Raw genomic sequence first — 20,764 nt, forward strand, 5'->3', positions numbered from 1 at the left:
AAGGGTGAAAGGGAATGAATTTTGAATACCTCTGTGTGGAAAGTGAAGTGAACGTATAATTTCTTCCTTATCAGAATTTACTGGTATGCTCTCATTTTTTTATGATGGCATAACCTTTAGTGTGGGTTGAAGTCTTTCCAAAATCAGTTTATGATGGAAGAGTCTTGTTTGCTTTGGAGATGTGTCATGACAAGTTACGACTTTAGTCTAAGCAATTTTCCATTCTGTATGTGTTTATCAGAAGGATACTGTTTACTGTTCATCAACAAAAATGATACGTAGAAGTGTGGCAATAATGATGCAAGTTACTAAACTGATCTTTCCCACTGGGTCCATATTAGATGTCCTGTGCATAATTTAAGCACTTCAGAAGGATGCCTGTCCTCTTTTCTGTTTAAGTCTGCTGCTCTTGTATCAGCGAACTTGCAGATGGTTTCAGGATCAAATAAAGACCTTGGTTACTACTAGGATAACTAGGAAGATGGATCGGTTTTCAAAATATGAGAACAGAAATCATAGATGAGGCTTTCAGAAACACTGAAGTTCTGGTTTTGAAAGTGATTCAAGCACCAAGTCTCACTGAAGATAAATAGTTAGAAAATTTTACCCAATGCTATTTATAACTCATAGAAGGCAATGTGTTTTGAAGCTGACTTTAACATTTGTCAAGTGCATAAAATCTGTCCTCACATATTACTGCTACTTAATTCTTTAAAACTAAGCACTGTAAATGCACAAAGGATTCATTTTGAATTTTAATGAATAAATTAATTTTACATATTTATAAAGCTGGCAAAGAGATGTAAGTGTGTCTCTGTGGCTCATGACTGTAGGGGTTAACTTATGTGCCTTTGCAGTATTGGGCATTTCAGTTCTCATATCTGGCAACTTGAAAGCAGTACATTAATACCATTGAAAAAAATAAGTAGAAGTCGACAATGTCGATATTTACCGTAGGGTCCCTCAACTGCAGCACTCTGCTGACCTGCAGGGCCTCTCCTCAGACTGGGAGCCTGTTCTCACAGAGCTCCCAGGGAACAGGGACCCACTTCTCCAAAAATGACCCTTGATTCTGGTACTGTGAAGTGCTCGGGCTCTGAACCTCCTGATTCTATAGCTGTCAAAGATGATTGTGAGACAAATGAGCATGCAGCTTCTTCAGTATGTTGATGATATGTGCATTTGTATCGTCTCTTACTTTAGAAAGGATCACTTCCTTCATCTCCAGATATTTAGGAAACTATCTTAAACTCAAACTGATGCAAAAGCGCATGGTTTTTTCTGTGGAATTTACCTACATTAAGCCATATCACTGAATGAATATAAAGTGTCTTCCAACTGCTTTTTCTGTCCATTTTCTCCTCTCTTTTCACTCTCTAGTGTTATAGCATTACAAAAAGTATCTCGAGGTATGGAATTTTAATGTGCAGGATGATATGCTACCTAATGGATTCTTGAAAAATACTCTTAAAAAGGACGCTATCTCAGCCAGTACTTCTTAAAGAAATTCTGATGGCACTGTGGGGCTATGGTTATTAGGTTTTATATACAGTTAAATAACTTCATCAGGTTATGATAAGAGAGAATTTTTTGGCAAGTGCCCGGTTATGAGGAGCTAGTATGGCATCATGCTTTTCCCCAGCTTACTGTATTTTCAGTCTTAAAATAATCTGAAAGCGCATTCATACTTTAAAATAAATTGTTTGCATTGTCTCTCATGGTTTTTTGCTACATAAAGTATTTGAGCATTTTTCTTCAGTAAATATATCAGTGCAAAGAATGCTACAGGACCTACTTTAGATATACTAAGTGAATTTAATTTTTCTTGTGGTCAAATTTTAGTGTTCAGTTTACAGCTGCTTTCCACATTCTCTTGGATCATTTTCTAAGACACAGCAAGAGGAAACCAGGAATTAATCACATACTCAGGGGTCTTGGCAGTTTTCTGGCACAGCTTAGTGTTTAGTGAAATAATGGAAAGAATGCATCACTTTCTTCGTAAAGTGAACTATCAAGTATTTATTGTCAGTGCTTAGAACAGATGCATCCTTGTTTGCATTGATTGTGGGTTGTTTTTTTTTTTTTCCCTCTGAAGAAGGTGGTGACTGAAGGACTGTACCCAACAGATAACAAACTTAGGACTAGAATTATGGGAATCTTTCTAGCTGCTTTAGAGTTCAGGTGATGCTTATCTTTGCCTGTCATTTTAATGTGAATACTAGGATTAGTGATGTATGTTAAATAGGGACATATAAGAAGGTGTACATGTACATTTTTCCAATATTACTAATTGAAGAAGGGGTAGATTACATAACATCTTGCTAGAATTCTATGCATGTGAATTTAAGTGGCATATTTTTATGTGAATTGTTGTAGGTCTTAGATTACTTACTTTTCTTTGGTTTAGGGGTTTGGTTTTTTTTTTTAATTCCTACAGAATTTTCTTATCATGTATCTCTAATTTTGCTTGATCTCCAGGCCTGATACTTTGAGTGGCTCCATTATCTGGTTGCCCACTAACCTTTCAAATTGTCAAATTCATATTTTGTAAAGGAATTCCACCATTTTAACTGTTGTGTTTTAAATGAAGTTACATTTTTGTCTTACCATGTGAACGGACATGATATGTGTTTGTGAAGTATACATGTCACAGTGGTCGAGGCTGTTTTTCTGTAGTTCAGAACTAATAATTGAGTAACTTTCCAGTGGACAACAGCTTTTTCAGAGTTCAGTTGCAGTGACCTTTCCAGCATCATTCTGTGCAGTTCAGTCGAAGGGAACCGGCTGTAGCTGCCACTTTGAGTCTTTTCCCAGAGCTTCTCTTCCTCCTGACAGGAGCACACTGTAATTACCTGACCCACCCCACTTATTCTAGGGGCTTTTATTTCTGGTTGTTTTCCGTCAGTATCTTTGAGATAGTAATTTCTTAGAAAAGTTCTTCTGCATGTTCTCTCTCTAAGAGGAAGAACCTTTGTCCTTTAAAGACAAAAGGAGATTCTCCAACGTGTCCTTACAAAAGTGACTCTCTAAGAGATTTCAATGGGTCCTGCTTCCACTTTGATGCTTAAAAGAGAAGGAATTTTATATTCATTTGGAAGTACGGTTCTCAGGTAGAGATGCCCTTGCACTTCAGTAATTTACCCTGAAGTAAGTTTTGCCCTACAAACAGCCTTTTTCTAAAGATGCCACGTTGAAAGCTTTCACAAATATATTTACCAAAAAAAAAAAAAGTCAAAACAAGCTGAAGCGTAGCGCTTCAACTGCAATGCAAATCCTGTCCCTGAACTGGCAGCCAGAAAGGTCTCCTGAATGAGGGGGGTGTGGAACAAGATGTCATAGCAGGAAATCAACAGCAGGAGACAGAAAGGCAGAAACTGTACATGTAAACAGATCTTTATTTTATTATTGGGTTTTATTATTATTGTTCTTCACTCTGCTTGCCAGTTTGGCACCTATCAGAACCTTTTCTTTGCTGTCTCTCTATTTAATCTACAGGATTGTTTTGCTCCTATTCCCCAGCTTTTCCTCTTGGCGTGTCTGAGTTTGCCATTGAGTGAGCAAAACTGTACTTAATTAAATTAAATGGGACATCTGCTTCTTATCAACACGTCTTAGACAAATTGTCTTTTCGGGAAGTAAGTGTCTCATTGATGTGGCATATCTGGGAAATCTGTCAAAAGGTAACCAGTAGTGTTTAGGGCTATTCAGTAATCCATATATTTGTTGAGGTGACCATCTAATTCCTGGTGAACCGGTATAAGAAAAATACTGCCCTAGTTAGCATCTTTGACAGTAACCTTTGTTAGTTACCTAGTGAAGAAGCAGCTGAATAGACTCACCATATTGATCCATAACTTTAGTTCGTGCTTTCGTCGCATCAAAGAGAGAGTCTCAAAACTTTTGTGTTGCTGCTTACTTCCAATGTCCCTGTTGTGGATGGAAATTAAGGAGCTGAAGTTTTAGGACGTTGAGTGAGTTTGTTTGTTTTCCCTGAAGAGTACTAAGTTCACACTTCAAAAGTAATTGTCCAAAATTTTTGAAGAGAGTGAGTGTACATGTACCACTTATGTTTCAGTTTAGGTTCAAAGTGTAGCAAATATATACAACCATTGAGTTTTCTTTGCTGCAGTTAGTCTGTTTTGTTCAGCAATCTTGGTCAATCGTAAGGTTGCACATGATTGAGGAGAATTTTACCTAGTTTATGCCTCAGGTAAGTTAACAACTGTAAATTTGTTGTTACAATTGAAAGTATTGAATGTTTGAATTACATTATTTTATTTAAAAGTTGATATGTAAACTAATATAGTGAATTAGTGTTTGGGTTTTTTTTATGTTGTACATTTTTACATGCCATCTGAATAAATTTGTTTTGAACAGGTCACCAGCTAAGATAATAAGGGCGTTGCCAAATTCAACAATAATATGTTTATCTTAATAAGATTAAATTTCCACATTTCAAGACAATCCTTTGTTTGTTGGATTTTGCCCTTTTGTCTGGGAAAAATATTTTAAAATTAAAAACATTAAATCTAGCTCCCTGTAAGGAGATACAAATGTAGCTAAAACACAAAAAGCAAGTGAATCTAATGGAAAAACTGTAAAAATCATAGTGATTTCTTTGCAATTATTTTATCTCACTAGAGAGAGTTAAAGAAACTATAAAGCTGACAGTCTCCAAGATGCCGTAGAACTGAAGTCACAGAACGTGTCTGACGTGCTGAATGCCAAATTGCATCTGAAATAAGGACTTGCAAAAAGGCTGGTAGTTCAGTTCTATTCGGACTTTAGTATAACATAATTACTCGTAATCACTTTAATTTGGCCTAAATACAGGTTTTACGGTAGTGTAACTACCAAAATTTGTCTGTGACTGCTCTTCTAACATGAGCTCAAGGAAAATAGAGCTTGAAACAAAATCTAGCTCTTTTTTGTCACTTTGTACACATTAAATGTAGTTGTCACTATGACAAACAGAAGACACCCTTCTGCCCCTAGAAGTAGCAAGTGATCCTTTTTTGAGCACTCTTCCTGGTAATTTACTTTAATTACAAGCTTCCACAAAGGCTTTAGATTAAGTTACTGTTCTGCAAGTAACTGCTCTTCTCAATGAGTCCAGTAGATAGTGAGTGAGATATAGAAGTGTTATATAGCTACCTGTATCATTAGCTGATTGTCGAAGGCTTTCAGTATTAAAATATTATTGTGACTTACCTCTTCTTTTTTTTTGTATTCTCATTTCCAACTCTTTTTTTATGAACTTAAAATACTCAGAAGGTGAGATATCCTAAAATCCTTAGCTAGAGAAGTACAGGGTTTTTCTTTTTTTTTTTTTTTTTGCGGGGCCGGGGTGTGAAATAATGATTTTTAAAGATTCCACTTCCTTATTTGTGATCTCAGGCACAATTTTAGTAGAATTCAAAAACATGTGAAAACCAGTCTTGTGAAGTTTTTCTGTTGCTGTCATTACAACAACCAGTGCCCTGGGTTAGAAGGTGCCATAACAGTTGTATGTTATCAGGCAAAATTTCCTGAATCTCTTAACCCAAGGAAAGCCCCAGTGACTCTTGCCTCATGCTGGCAATATAATTTTGGTCTCCCAATGGGTATGTTATGGAGTCAAAACACTTCCAAGGCAACAAGATCCGTTCTGCCCATCTCCTCTTTGAGCCAATGTGTGGCTGGATGTGTCCAGACACCAAGATTTACTTAGTTATGGGATATTAAGGTTTTCTAAGCAGAGTAGTTATAACATTTGTTCTGATGCTACAGTTCAATGTTCAAGCGCTCATAGTGATCTGTGATGTCATGGAAGTTTTGAAAATAAGTTTTGGAATGCATTTTGCTATGTTTACGTTGTACGTTCATGATACAATGGTCAAGAAGTGCAAAGCTTGGCAGTTTGTGCAGATGTATTGCAGTGCAGTCACTAGTTGCATGCATGGCCATGCCATGGCTTCCATAAAGCTGTTGCCTTGTTAATTTTGTGCAGTCCCTATGCCATCCTCCTGAAAAAAATGATTTTTCACAATTTAGTCTGCATGTGTCACTGTCTAATGAGAGACTCCTTTTCTGGTATTAGCAAGATAATCTAATTATTAAGTCCTCCATCTTTGGTGTGTATGAATTATTGCAAGCCTTCAATCTGTGATGATGCCTTAACATATTCAGGAATTTTACATGTTCATCTTGGTTGAGTAACTGCCTTGTTGACTGAGGGACTTGAGGTTCAACATAAATTTGATATAATATTCACTACAATATTTTTTGCTATTACAGCATAACACTACATATGACAGCATGTAGTTTTCAGCTATGGCAAAACCATAGTTGAAAACAAAGCTTCTCTGCCAGTTTAGTATTTGCATGTCAGACATCCCTTGCTTAACTTGTTTTTTCCTTTTAATATGAAATTTAAATAAGTGTCAATCTTCTTAGAGTCAGTAAAAGCACATTGTTGTGCAAGCGTTAGTTATTTTTACTGATAATTTATTTTTAAAATAAATTTTTAAAAACAATCTTGCTAACAGAAACTATGTAGGGTTTTAAAGAGGAAATACATATCCTTTCACGGAGTTATGATGTTAACCATAACAGTTACTCTTAAACAGAGTCGAAAGCTGGATGTGTATTTTGAATACGAGGAAAAAATAATGAGTAAATCCACTCTGGATAAATCTCTTCTGGACATGATTTCTGACCCAGATGGTGAGTACTTTAAATCTGAACTTGGCATAAAATTTAAGATGTACAAGAAATCTGTACCTGCTGGGACTTCAGGTTTGGTAAAGAGCTTATATGTAAACTGTGCAAAACTGGTAAAGAAAACAGCTTTTTCTTGATTTTTAATAGCAGTCTAGGGAGTTTAGTATTTTGGTTGAGTAATATCAAAAATATTGGCAACTTTTGCAGCTCCACTAAAATGCTTTCTGAACTACTTGATTCTGAACATCAAAATATTTTCACTTCTGTGCTTCTCTAGTGTTTATTAGTGTAGCTTGAAATTGTGTGGTCTGAACAATACTGCTGCTTTAAAATCCTATTGCATGTTTTATGACACCTACATACCTCATAAACAGAATGGAAAAGGGCATTTCATAAAATTTTATTAGATCATGGAGTTGTAATGTAGGTACTTCTTACTTGTGTGAAGAAAGAGGGATGGGAGAAGGTGGAGAGAAGGGAAATGAGAGGTAAATTGGCCAGTTCACTGAGTCGCCTCAAGTTCTGCACTCCTTGACTCAACTGTGGCATGTCTGTTTTCATCAGCCAAGAGCAGAGCAATGCATCCCAGCCTCTATTTCATATGCGGTTCATACATAACAAATCTTTACACACTGGGTGACATTCAGGTTCTTTATTACCAGGAGTCACTAGGGGTCTTTCTGTAGAAGCTTGAGAGCAGAATGGGTTCTCAGCTTTTCACAGCATCTCCTCTCATTTCAACCTCTCACAACCTGAGGTACATCACAGCCCCCTGATAGATTTCAGTATCATCTGATACCAGTTGACTGGAACAAAATAACCCACAGAGCAAGATTGTAAAACTTACGACCACTGGCCTTTCTGCATATTGGCAAACCTCGAGCATTGCAGAGACCCGGGGTTCCTGCTCTTTTCCCAGTATTCTCTTAAAGAAGATGTTTTGTTACTGCACGATTGTGTGCATAGTCTTGTAGCTACACGCTGGACATAATGTCTGCTTGGAGTTTGTATAAAGATTCATATTTATGCAAAGAGTATATATAAATCCTGCTGACTGTTTAGAAGAATCTTTTATTAGTGTCTGTGCTATAGAATCAAAAGGCAGTAGAAGAAATAGTACATGATTGGTAGAAATCTGAGCTAAAATTTTACAGATCTCATATTGGATCAAGTCTAGAAACTAACAGACTTTCAGAAAATCTAATGCCAGGCATCAATCTGTTGTAATTCAGTAGAGACATTCATTGCTAACATGAAGCTAGTAAAAATATATATAACCTGTATTTTCATTAAGGATCAATGCAAACTAGTCCTTTTCCATGTTCAGAATTAACTGTTCATGTACTGTTTTGAGTTCAGCTTTTATGCTCACTTGAACTTAGTTATAGAACCAGAAATTATTACACTTGCTAGTATTTCCTACTGGACCAATTACTTTTTAGCTGAATCCACATTTTTTTATGTGTTTTCAGATTGCAGTATAAAGCAAATTGTTTTCCAAGCCTGATGTATCATATCAATAGTCCTGCCTGTTAAGTTCCTGGTTTTTATGCAGGAGAAAGATGAGATTTCCAAGCTGGAGTTTTCCTTCGTAACCTAAGCGTTCAGGTGTTCACAGCAGCACATTAGCATCTCATATGCATTGCCTAGGTTTACAATAAGTTTATATAGCAAAAGGATTTAAGTTAAATCACGATTATTATATCTGGGCACGCCATCTTGTAAAACTGGCCAGCTTCCTATCACACGATTCACTGAGAAATACCAGCAGAAAGTATTTTGAAGGAGTGGTGCATCTAGTCTTCCAGTGCTTTCCATGGTGAGCCACTTGTTTGCATGATCTGTGGGGATGCCTGTCCCATGGACGATGACACCTCCAGAGCTCTTCACAAAAGCACTCAGACTTGACCACCAAACAGCTTCAGGCTTCAGCCTCTGTTTGTCACTGTGTTGTGCTGATCTGCTGCTCAGGGCTGTCAGCTGCCTCCAGGGCAGTGGATGTTGTTAGATCCTGGAGTGATAAAATGGGAGCTGCTGCTTTGCTTTGCTGTAGTAGTTAATCAGTAGCCCTAAAGGCTGCAGGCTGGGATTTGAGTGGAAAATAAAATTGTTCTGTTCTAGATTTACCGAGTTAAGTTTTCTTCAGAACATTTAGCACTCCCCCTCTCTATGTTGTCGCGGACCATAGCCTAGAAGAATATAGTGAACATTTGACAGGCAACTGACCCAGGTCTTACTGCTGTTTCTCACAGCTATGATTTACATCAGTAGTATGGTGTAGTACTTTTGCCAAACAAAGTGATTTTTCTTAAGATTTAGTGAAGTGTGCACGATACTATCACAGATGTTTTTTAAAGTTTATTATCTTTTAGTAAGACAAATTATCACACCTCTGCAAGCAGAAACCTTCTGGGAGTTTCGAAGACACGGTGTATAGGCCCAGCAAAGGACATGCTGCTGAGTGCCAGGGGATTCCAGTTGAAACTGAAACTTAGTGATCAGCAAAGTGCTGGAACAAGCTAGAAACGAAGCTTCCAAGTCCGTGGCAGAAACCAAAGTCAGTTACCCTGTATATGTGGAATGTTCAAGGGCTTTTTTTAAGCAAGTGAACTCCCAAGTGGATGTCTACCTTGAAAGCTGGCTTTTGGTTTAGATAATACAAAGTTTCTTCAGTTCTTGATATTCTGGCTTACTGGTATTTGGTAAAGGTTAATAGAACTTCTTTCCCAGAAAAAATTGTACTAAGTCATAAATGTTCATTATGACAGCTCTTACTCTTAACTTCTGCCAAACTAAATATATGCTCACATATAAACAAAAGTTGCAGATTAGATTAAACGATCCCCTGCTGACATGATCCACATTCCATAGAGGCGGGGGGAAAACACAAAACAAAACAAAAACTGAAAAAAAAATTGTTTTTCTTACAAGTACAAAAAGTGCATTTTAATAAGATATTGTACTATATCTAAAGGTATCAAGCTTTTTTAATTAAGCATTGGATTACAAATTTGAAATATTTATTTTTAGAAATTGTACTTCTGAAATCTTTGTCTGTACTAATAGTGATTTTCTTCTAGAAAAAAGTTGATGGTGTTCAAAATTTACTGTAGGAGGTTATAGTTTCAGTAATACAGGGATGGCCTTCCATCCTTTTCATCTGTCAGAGATTAATTTTGATTGATAATGCTTCCCAAGAATTTGTAGCAGTGTTTTTCTCCAGTGTGACAAAAGATGATTCAGGAGGTGAAATCCTTCCTGAAGGCAAGTTGGAAGGTCAGGATTTTTTTCCTGACCGGAAGTTTGTATAAGTGCCTTTGCAGCCCTCAAGTTTTTCAGTACAGTAAACCATAGAGCTGCATAAACAAATTGTAGAGCTAAAATGTAAGATGCTGTGGGGTTTATTTTTATGATTTTTCTTTAGTCCCTCTTTCATTGATCTACTCCCTGATAATGCTTGCAGCCCCCACATAAAATAAGACATCATGCCACTACACAACTGATTTAGTATGTTATTTGAAGAATAATATTTGCTACAAGCAAAGGGGGGGAAATGTAAGTAAACTTTCAGAAACAGTGAGCCAGTCTAACCCAACTTTTAATAAAATTTCTAGATGTCTTTCTACCATTTCATACACTGAACGAGGCTATGGCTATATAATAGATAATGATTAATGTCATTACTGGAGGTCTGAATGTATGTGTGTGTATATATATATATATATATATATAATTACTGAAGAGCAATTAACATAGCAGCATAGTTACAATTGATTTTTTTTTTTTTTTTCCACTGCAGCGGGAACTCCAGAAGACAAAATGCGATTATTTCTTATCTATTACATAAGCTCAGCTCAGGCACCTTCAGAGGTATGTGTGTTCTTTATAGCTGCCAGCACCAAATTGTACCACACAGGATTTTTCTGTATCATTTCAGCACTAAAAAGATAGTTCTGATTCTCTGTGAAGTATGAAATGCCCAGGAAATACTAAACTTTTAAATAAATTGTGTAGTATTATTGGAGAATCTGCTCACAAAGCTCAGCCATCATTTCAAAGGATGTGAAAGGATATGAATGAGTAGTAAGAAGGAAGATTATCTTTTGAAATACTTAGTTCAGAGTTACTGCAAGACACAGCTTGACATGCTTTCTATTATTCTGCTCCGCTGCTCAGTAGAAGTAGATAAACCAAGACGTTAAGGTGACTCTTTTCATTCCATCCTTGTATATTCAAGAATAATTTGGTCAGTTGACTAGTAGATGAATAAAGTTGAAGTGCTTCTTGTGTCAATGTCTGAATAATTCGGGAAACAATTTCTTAGTATTTCTTTTGAACTTCTGATGATTTTTATTGTAGAAATATTATGTGGTAGAAAAAATATGTTGGGTTAGGCAAAGAGAAAGTATTCTTGCAGATGTATATTAACTCCTCTTAATTTTTATTATTTGCTGTTGTGACATTTTACAGAAACCAGTATTCTGTCAGGCTTTTAAAAGATGCTAATATGAAAGACTTCCCATATCTGAAAGTGCACAGAATTTTATTCCATGAATATTGTTAAGTTTATTTAAAAAAATCATTTTCAGTTATATTTTCATACTTGGTAGATGGGATTAAGACTCATAATTACTTTTAGACTTTGGTTAATGCTATAACTTATTTAATATAAGGATATCTTGTCTTTCAACATAAAGAGAGTTAAGAGTAGTTTCAACCTGTTGCAATTCTCTACTTCATAATTTCAGATTGATTTGGAACAGTATAAAAAAGCGTTGATGGATGCAGGTTGTAATCTTGCTCCTTTGAACTACATAAAACAGTGGAAGTAAGTGATTTCTCTCCTACATGAGGATATAACTGGGTAATTTTACAGAACTCAGCCTTGTTGTCAAAGAATTATGTGTTATTTCTTATACATCCTAAATCATACTGAAACATTCATTCTGCAATAATTTTTTGCTGTCATAGTTATGGTAATATATGCAAATCTTATTTTCAAACTAAACTCCAGTTTAGAACACTATTGAACATGACACATAGAAATGTATTTAATGATCCAAGACAGAAACAACTTACTGAATTAAAGAAAAGTTATGCACGTTCTGATTCCCAAGTGTTTTTGGTTCATGCCAAAGGACCATGCTGCTTGTCATTTACTCCAGTTTTGTATGGTATCAAAATAAGACTTTGTCTTTTAAGTATAAAATGTAATTCCTTTCAGTTCCTAAACTGTTGTATTCCTAGACAAGAGGGATATATGTAATACATAGTTACTTCCTGAGAGTTTGAGAAGCGGAAGTTCTTCTTACTTTCAGATGACCAGAATGAAACATTCTATAGCAGTGTGTGCCATGACGTGAACGTTTGGTTTTTGTCCCTGCTTTCACAGGGCTTTCACTAAGATGGCTTCGGCTCCAGCCAGCTATGGAAACACTACGCCTAAACCTTTAGGGTATGCTTGGTTAATTTTCTCTAAGTCTTTGGGTTCTTTTAGCTTATTTTAGTAGTACTGAAAGTGTGATTAGTGCTGTACAAGGCTTAGAATAAAACATTTCCCTGTTTGTAAAAAGTTTCAAGTTACAGACAATTCCAAGCACTCATCTCCCCTTAACAGTGCATAGGACTTACACACAGGAAAATAAAATGATCTGTGACTAAATACATAAAGTAACCTAATACAGTGACATCTGCACCTGCAGATAGGAGAATTCGGCAGCAGGAAACGGATCTATGACAGCCATCATTTTGAGCTTTATTTAGTCAATGGAAGAAGATGAGAACAGCCCTGTGTATTCAAAACTGGTTCCCTCCAGGGCCTGGATACTGTCAGGGATGCAAGAACATGCTGCTCTTTCATTAGCTTGCCTAGACTGGATGTCTGTCTGCTTGTTGAAAGGTGCAGTTATTTATTTCAGGACATGAAAAGATAATGGCTGAGCTAAGCATACATATATCCCATACAGGTTATGGGACTTGGATCTTTTCATGCTTGAAAGGATTTGAATCCTCATTACCAACTTCACTTACAGGAATGCACTGTCACTGTTATAAGGAAACTGTGGTGCAGTGTGTTTAGAGAGAATTCCAGTGCTGTCTCTTGTGGAAAAATTGCTGTTTAGTTGGGTGTAGACACTGAGCATCTCTGTTAACTCTGGTGCTTAGGACACCCGCTTAAAAGGAGCACTCAAATCTTCACATTACTGAACTTGCAAAAATAAACGGTTCAATGGATTAAAGACTAGAACTCAGGACTCCTGTTGATAGGTGAATATCTAACTGCTGCATTATAGGTGGCTTCCCCTACGCTTGGTTGCCATGTGGTTTGAAGAATATGTTTCATGACAAGTTGAATGATTTGCTACTTAAGTCTTATCAACTTTAGTGGGAACTGGATGTCAGCATAAAGCTTTGGAATGCAAATGAAAAAAATAAGGTCTTACACATCACGGGTTTTTTTTTGGTTTTCAGTCTGTTTTCACGTGTTATGAATACAGGATCACAGTATGTAATGGAAGGAGTGAAGAACTTGGTATTGAAGCAGCAAGTAAGTTTATAAAAAACAATTTTTTAAAAAGTCTATCACATGAGGATTGTGAAGATTTAGAAAAACAACTTTCAGTACCTCTGTTATATTAATAAAATTAGTTGTACTGTAAAAACAAACAAACATCAACCTCTGCTGATGGATAGCTGCATCACTTTGTACCTTCCAGTTTTTAGATAAGTAATTAATAAATGTTCAAACTTTCTTTGAATGCCTCTGTTTGTGAGGAATTAGATTCCAGTATGTGTGATTAAGACTGATTTTTAGCACTATAAAAAGAGCAGCTGTGGAATACTCAAAATAGACTAGACCTTCATAAACACCAAGAACACCCCTCCATGTCTTTATTTAGAACAGCATGTATTAAATGCATCTATTCCAGAGTGACTGAAAGGCTGAGTGTGTTCATTCTCTGTTCAATTAAAATTCAAGCATTTCTAGTTTTCCCACATAACTAATGTACAGCAACCATAATCATGAAATGTGCTTGAAAATCAAAAAGTGTGTTTATAATGACATGGCTACCTTCAAATATTCACTTAACTTTAGAAAATATTTCTGAGCATGACTTGCATACAAATTTCAATGTACACACCTGAAAAGAAAACAGACAACAAAGAGAAAGACACTGGTTGTGTAACTTGTTGTAGCTGAAATTTTGAATTGTGGTTCCTAGAAGCTTGCTTCCCTGTAGAGGACACAGTAATTTCTCCAATGTGCGCTTTTGTCGGATAGCAATAAATATTTACAGTTAACAATGTTAATTCTGTAATATTTTGGCATCAAGATTTCTAAGAAAAACATTGTTCGCCGCAGTATAATTCTTACTGTAAGAATCAGAATTTATTTTAGAAATGCAGCACATCAAAACTAAATAAAATTAAATCTCATCTCTAATTAAATATGCATCTTTTTGACATCATTAATCTGTAACTGTTGTTTGTTTTAGTCATCCTGTTATACACATAATTTATGCATGACATGTATCAGCTATCACATGAAAAAAAAATTAAAAATTGGTTTTGTGTGAATTTCACTATGACTAGATATGGTAAGCTACATTGCATGGTTACAAGCCAGCAGTATGTCATGAAATTTGGTTGAGGAAACCTTTTACTATGCAGCTTGCCTCTATGTATTGTGTATTTTCTATGTGTATTTTCTAGAGATCTTCATGTAAACTATTACTTGTAACAGTAGATAATAATTATATTCCGTTTCTTCTTGTGTTAAACATTTTGTCTTTTAATATGTGTAGCTTTAAAAATTCAGTATTATTCTTGACAAAATAACTTGCTTTGTTTTGAGTTCTGAGTAAGAAGCCACAATATTTTCAGGATTTTTTTTTTGGTGACTTTAAATTCCTTCTCCAGCTGTTTTGGCGTAGCCAGATAAAATATTCTTCTTCCTCATAGTTTTAAGCTTGAGGTAGGTCTGTGGTGTTTCTGTTAAAGTTAACTTTTTATTTCTTGTTCGATCGTTCACGGATTTACACTGGTTTTTACTAGTTGTTTTTCAGTGTTATTTGTAGGTCATCCTTTGGAATGTCCTTTTTTGATATATTCTGTCAACAAGACACATTTCCAATGCCGTTCCTATGTAACCTGTCCCTCAGTTTATTATAACTAAAGTGGTTTGACTGTTTAATACTTCAAATCTTTTGTCCAAGCTGACATTTTCCATCTTAAATAATGAAAAGTCATCTCGAATCTCACCTCAGTTTATTCCTTTCCAGTTCAATGAAACATTTTTGCCAAGGATTGCTTTTTTTACTCATTTCTTTCACAGCAGTAGTTCTTTTTTAGAATCACATTACATTCTCATCTTTAGCATTAAAATTCTTTTGTTAAATTGTGCAGTATTTTTTTAATAAGAACTCGAATATCATCACATATCTGCATATATTGGTAATACCTAAATACAACTCTTGATCCCATCTTCACACTTTTTTTGCACTTTCTGTTCATCCGCTAGCTAGATGCTTCTCAGACAGTGGCATTTTCTGTACAGAAAGCTGATTTAGGTGATGATAAAAATGCTCAACCTTTAAAAAAAGTTACTGTTTAAAGTAGTATTTCAAATGTAAACTATTCCTTAGTTAATGTATACCTGTGAATAATTCTTAGTAAGCATTTCAGCATTCCATTAATTTTGCGTTATGTTTTACAGAATTTACCAGTCACACGTATTTTGGACAACCTTATGGAGATGAAGTCAAACCCTGTGAGTATAAGTGCCTTCATGTGGAAAGAGGCAGAACAAATGAACTCTTGAGGCTGTGATATGTGGTATGGCTACTTTTTTCATGATAATGCAGTTACATCTAATCACAAAGTATCTCAAGAATAGAACCATTTTCGTAACTATTTCATAAGATTTTTTTTGCATAAAAGTAGCTTCTTAACAATGACAATTTACTGTGTCTCATTGGAACTGATGTTTTTGAGGTTTTCCTTATTCTAAGTTTCTGTAAACCTTGTGCAGTACTGAGTTTCTGTTGCCCCTAAATTTAAATTTAGACTGTGGGCTGAAATTTTCTTTGCATCAAGGTGATTTTTTTTTTTTAAATAAGAGCGCAATTTCAGAATTAAAGTAGTTCCAGAGAGGTATGTAAGAGAAAATTGTTTCCTTCATCTTTAAGGCTATGTTGTTTAGAGGAAAATATTTAGTACTCTTGCAGTCTTTCAGTTTGCAAGCGGACTTGGTTTTGTGTCAGAGAAGTCCTCTTTTCCCCTTGTTTCTGTCAACATTTGTTCAGACTTACGTAAGTTACAAACTTTTGAAACACTTAAATGTTGGCTAAATAGTCAAGACGTTTGCTAGACTTGCAGCTAAAAATAGCCCTAAGTCTTTTACACACAGTGTATAGTCAAAGCAGGCTTTTTTTCCTTTCTATGTATTTCATTCTGTCAGAACTCTCATGTAAAACTGTCCTTTGCACAAACTTGTTCTGGAAAAAATCACCTGTTAAAAGTAATTTAGCAAGCTTTAATGTGTTTGCCACATCGTATCATTCTTCCTGTTTTAATGGCCTCAGCTTCAGACAGAGATACAGTTCTAATATCTCACAGTGGTTAGTAGATTCAAAATGTTCTTCTTACTCCACTTTCACGTGTTAACTGTATGTAAAGAGAGACAAATAATGGTTAAATATGAAAATTATCAACATGCAAGTAATCCTGTCGTTTCCTAAACTGTACATCATAGCTAATATATGTCATGATGGTTAGCAAAAAAATTGCTTTCTCTTAACGAACAAAGAAATGGACACTACTTTCAGTGGCCGTGGATTGTTGTCCTTATTTTCAAGACTTGGAAAGCTGTACAGGGCTAATTTTGTCTAGTCAACCAGTAGAGGTCACTCAGAATACTTAAGGCAGAACGCTGGAATTAAAAACTACAGATAACTTACATGTAGGTCAAAAGTGAAACAATTTTTTTAAAAATAAACACTAGTTCCCTCAGGCTACAAGTTCAGGAATTGATTTGGAAAAGTTTACAAGTTGTATGGGGCTTTTTTTCTGACTAGATGCTGTCACATTTCACTTAGCAGAAAACTGCCACAATCACTTTGATAATTTAGAGAAAACATTGATCTTCTCAGTTGAAAATGCAGAGATTGAGCCAGTCTGTCAGATGGAGGCTTCATGTTTCACTGCCAGGTTAGAGACTGGAATTCGTGGCCCAGAACAGGGAATCCTGCTTTTCAAGTCATCGGGAGTCCAGGCAAGCCCTAAAGAATGATTCTCCTAAACCTGTAGGAAAACTGACAGTGACTTTTTGAGTAAGTTCCAGCTAACAAGCAAGCCAGAGAGTCATTGTGGAGTAAGTTTGGACTTGCTGTACCATCAGCAGAAGTGAAATTGTATCTGGAAAACAGCAATGTATAAAATACACCACTGTGGCCTCTGTTCATCTTCTGATATTTGACATCCTTTTCTATTCCCCAGAATAGAAAACTGTTGCACTGCAGGCAAAATACAAGGTGGCAGTAGAGAGGGGGGAAGTTTAAGATTTTTATACTTCATTGAACTGTACTGACCACCGTGATCAGTTTATGAAATGTACACGCAGATAGAAGTCATAATGCAAAATTAGATTACTGAGAAGTCAAACAATTATTACAGTGAATGTAAATAATTTAAATCATTTTCTAAATATAAAATGCGAGAAGGTAAATATATGAAAAGTACAGCTTGTACCACCAACATTCGCAAATACGATTGTCAATTGAAATGAAATTTTAAATTTGTTCAGAATGATATGCTGTGCAAAACTCTTGTCTGTAAATCACTTTGGGTGTTAGTTGTGCCTGCTGCTGCTTGTCTCACAGGCAGGGCTACCCAGGAAGGACAAGTGAGTCCCCACCGGCACTTTCCAAGTCCTTCAGAAGCAGGAACAGATGGAACAGTTCTTATGGGCAATAATACTGTCCTGTAATTTTTAAAATTTGTCTAGATTGTTTAACTATAGTTAAACTTTTTCTTGAAGTATTTATTCAGAAACTTTCATTAGTGACCATAAAGTAATCCATTACTTGTTCATTTGGTTTGTTGGGTTTTTTTTAATAGTAACATTTATTGGTTGAATCATGTTTTTAGGCAATATATTTTGGCATTGTGTTTTCATAACGAAATGTTCTCTTCATAAATCTAATAACATGCTTGCTTCATTTTGGTATCACTAAATAGAGATTGATTAAAACCTTAAATCTTCGTAACACAAAAAGATAATGTTGTCAAGTATACACAAATTTTAACCCATTGATATGAAATTGAGCACCACTTACTGTAGAATTATAGAGATTCTTTTAAGTGTCTTCCACAAAATGGCTTGATTCTTGAGTAAGGACAATCTTTGATAAGTAAACCTTTAATATTTTTATGACAAAGTTCCAAAGGGCTTTAGCCTCTGTCACTACAGTTTGTGTGTCTGTGTTGACTTAAGAGTAGGTAAATCTTATTTGTGATGTATATGAATGGAAATGTATTTTAGTCAATATCGTCCCTTTCAGTAAATACGGTGTTTTTCAGGCTAAGGATCTACATTACCTTTCATACATTGCCTTTCATGCATTACAATGACAAATTATAAAAAAGAGGCATTTCCTTAGTCCAACTAGTCATGTTAGATCCTGCACAAAAACAAATACAGGCTGAAAATCAAGGATATGACCACGGGTCTTTTTGCATTTTAATTTGAAATCTTGAAAATTAAGTTTACAATTTCAAAAGAATTAATTTTATTCTTGAATAGCTTAGTGAATTCACAAATTTAGTTGTATGTAAGGAAACCGCCATACAGTTGTTTTTATTGGCAGACTAGCTATTTCTTAAAGCAAATAAAATCTAGGAGGATTTCTTTCCCTGAACCCTCAGAACTGATTTCAGCAGGAATGGTGTATTTAAACAACAGAAAAAATGAACTATTTTATCACATTTCTACTACTTTACCACTTCTCGCATGCCTACTTACACAAGCCCACAGTGAAAGAAACAACGGCAGTAATATGTTCAGTAATATTGGGGTTTTTAACTCTAATGTTAGTTCTGGCATTAATCTGTAATTCTTTCTGACAAGTGGGGACGTTGCATCTCTTTGTCAGAATTAAAGGTTTCTCAAATACCTTTCAGTTTTAGTGTAGCAATATCTGTCCATTCCCAGCGCTCTCATTGCTTCAAAGTCGCAACACCAGCTTTCTGTACGAGGCTGCCAAAATCAGGAATGCTGGCAGACTTTACAAATTCAGTTGAAATTCCCAGTGGAGCATATAAAAGCATTTTACAGAGATTCAGTGTGAAATGAGATCTACGTTATTTTTTTTTTTATTGAAAGCCAATCCTGAGGATAAGAGACTTGTTTTATCTAATTACATGAAAGTCTTTAATATCAAATAGATTTATTTTCTGTGTGTGTAACCACCACATATACTGAATATTTTGTAGTATTTGCTTTGTGAGCTCTAATAAATTCCTCAGGTAATCTGTGTACTACCTAAAAAGAATTACTTCTGCTCTACAGAATCATCAAAGCACAGAGATCTTGTATGCAAGCACCCAGATGAAATCTGCTGTGGTCCTGCATGCAGTTTATCCACAAACTAAACTTCACAGTACCTGGGTGAAAATGTAGTTCTATAGAAAGAGAAGAAAGCCAAGTAGTTGTCAGAAGGAGTTACTAAGAAGTTTTGTTTTTCATCTGTAATAATTGGCAAAAATCCTGCTTGTTGCCAATAAAAATATTGGAAGTGCCTCAGTGTTTTGTGTGAAGAAAGAAATTTTTCATATAGTTTAGACAGTCAGACTTTTCAAATTCTTGTGGAACTCCTTTCTTCTTCACGAACTTAATTTTAGTTTAATAATAGTCATAAATCATAAAATGAAAAGGGTAAGTTATGTAACAGTAGCAGAGTTTGATCTGTCTTGTATTTAGCATTCATTGCCATAGAAGTGGTTTGGTTTATAATATTAAATCCGTAGCAGATCTCTGTAATCTGGAAAATCTTAACATTTATAACTAACTGTGTGATGTTCCTCTTAAGCTGTTAACACCTGAATTTTTGTTTCTGCATGCTGCCTTTCTGTTGGGATTTATTATACAACCTGTGTATTTTGTGGAGAGTTTGTAATAGTCAATTTTAGATGAACCAGAAGCAAAAAGCTCAATAGCACACTTCAAAGCTCCTCACAGTTGTTTCTTCTGCACTGGTTCAGTTATGTACAAATGCTACTGATATTAGCGGACACCGCAATTAATTTTGAATGATGTGACTGCTAAATGGGAAGTGTTGCTTTGAATGGTGCTAATGTAGTAGATAGAAGCAGAAATCCATAAGCCAAAATTCTGATCTTTTGAGATAAATATGTACTTCTTAACAGGAGACAGATGATTACCGGTATTTTGACCCCAAGATGCTACGAGGCAGTGACAGGTGAGTTTGCTGTGCGTTTTGCTTCTTTCCTTGTACCCTATGAAAAGACTAGCTTAAGAAATCCAGTTTTCTTTTACTTGCTGACTACAAGTAATTTATTTTAATCATCAGTTCTAAGTTGATGTTGAAAGAATTCACAACGGGAACTTGGATTAACCAGATAAATTTTTATAGCACTGCAAAAAATAATCTTTTGTTCCAGTGACTGAACATGCCTGCTAACAAGTACGTTGATTGAGTCACAGGAGTGTGTACTCATTTTAGCAATAATAAATGTTAGAATTCTTTATAGTTGTACCGCTTGCTTTCTTTGAATCTTTGTGGTGTTTCACTGTTAAATTAAAATGTCACTGGATACTACACCAAAATTTCTTCATCACTTTTTAAACAGCTAAAATTTTACTTGAAATACAGCCCTTCTTTAGTAATTTGTTAATAAGTTTGCAAAAAAGTAGTTAAAAATTGACTGCATTTGCTATTGTGTAGGCAGGCGCACATATTATATTGATGTACATATGAACGGAGAGTTGGACATAGTTTATTTTGCCAGAAATTACACTCAAATTTTATAAATTTGTATCTTT

General features: G+C 35.4%; 1 protein-coding gene across 2 annotated transcripts in view; it reads left to right on the forward strand.

Moving 5' to 3' along the window:
* SCFD1 (sec1 family domain containing 1) overlaps nucleotides 1-20,764 on the forward strand; it is a 50,681-nt gene that overhangs the window by 21,295 nt on the left and 8,622 nt on the right. For both annotated transcript variants that reach the window (XM_065838781.2, XM_071809372.1), the window contains exons 15-21: nucleotides 6,609-6,705; nucleotides 10,502-10,572; nucleotides 11,451-11,530; nucleotides 12,095-12,157; nucleotides 13,174-13,249; nucleotides 15,419-15,472; nucleotides 20,128-20,180. In XM_065838781.2, coding sequence (XP_065694853.1) covers nucleotides 6,609-6,705; nucleotides 10,502-10,572; nucleotides 11,451-11,530; nucleotides 12,095-12,157; nucleotides 13,174-13,249; nucleotides 15,419-15,472; nucleotides 20,128-20,180 — 494 coding nt within the window. The remainder of the gene's footprint in view (nucleotides 1-6,608; nucleotides 6,706-10,501; nucleotides 10,573-11,450; nucleotides 11,531-12,094; nucleotides 12,158-13,173; nucleotides 13,250-15,418; nucleotides 15,473-20,127; nucleotides 20,181-20,764) is intronic.

Source organism: Patagioenas fasciata, chromosome 5 (assembly GCF_037038585.1).
Source record: "Patagioenas fasciata isolate bPatFas1 chromosome 5, bPatFas1.hap1, whole genome shotgun sequence".
Lineage (NCBI taxonomy): Eukaryota > Metazoa > Chordata > Aves > Columbiformes > Columbidae > Patagioenas > Patagioenas fasciata.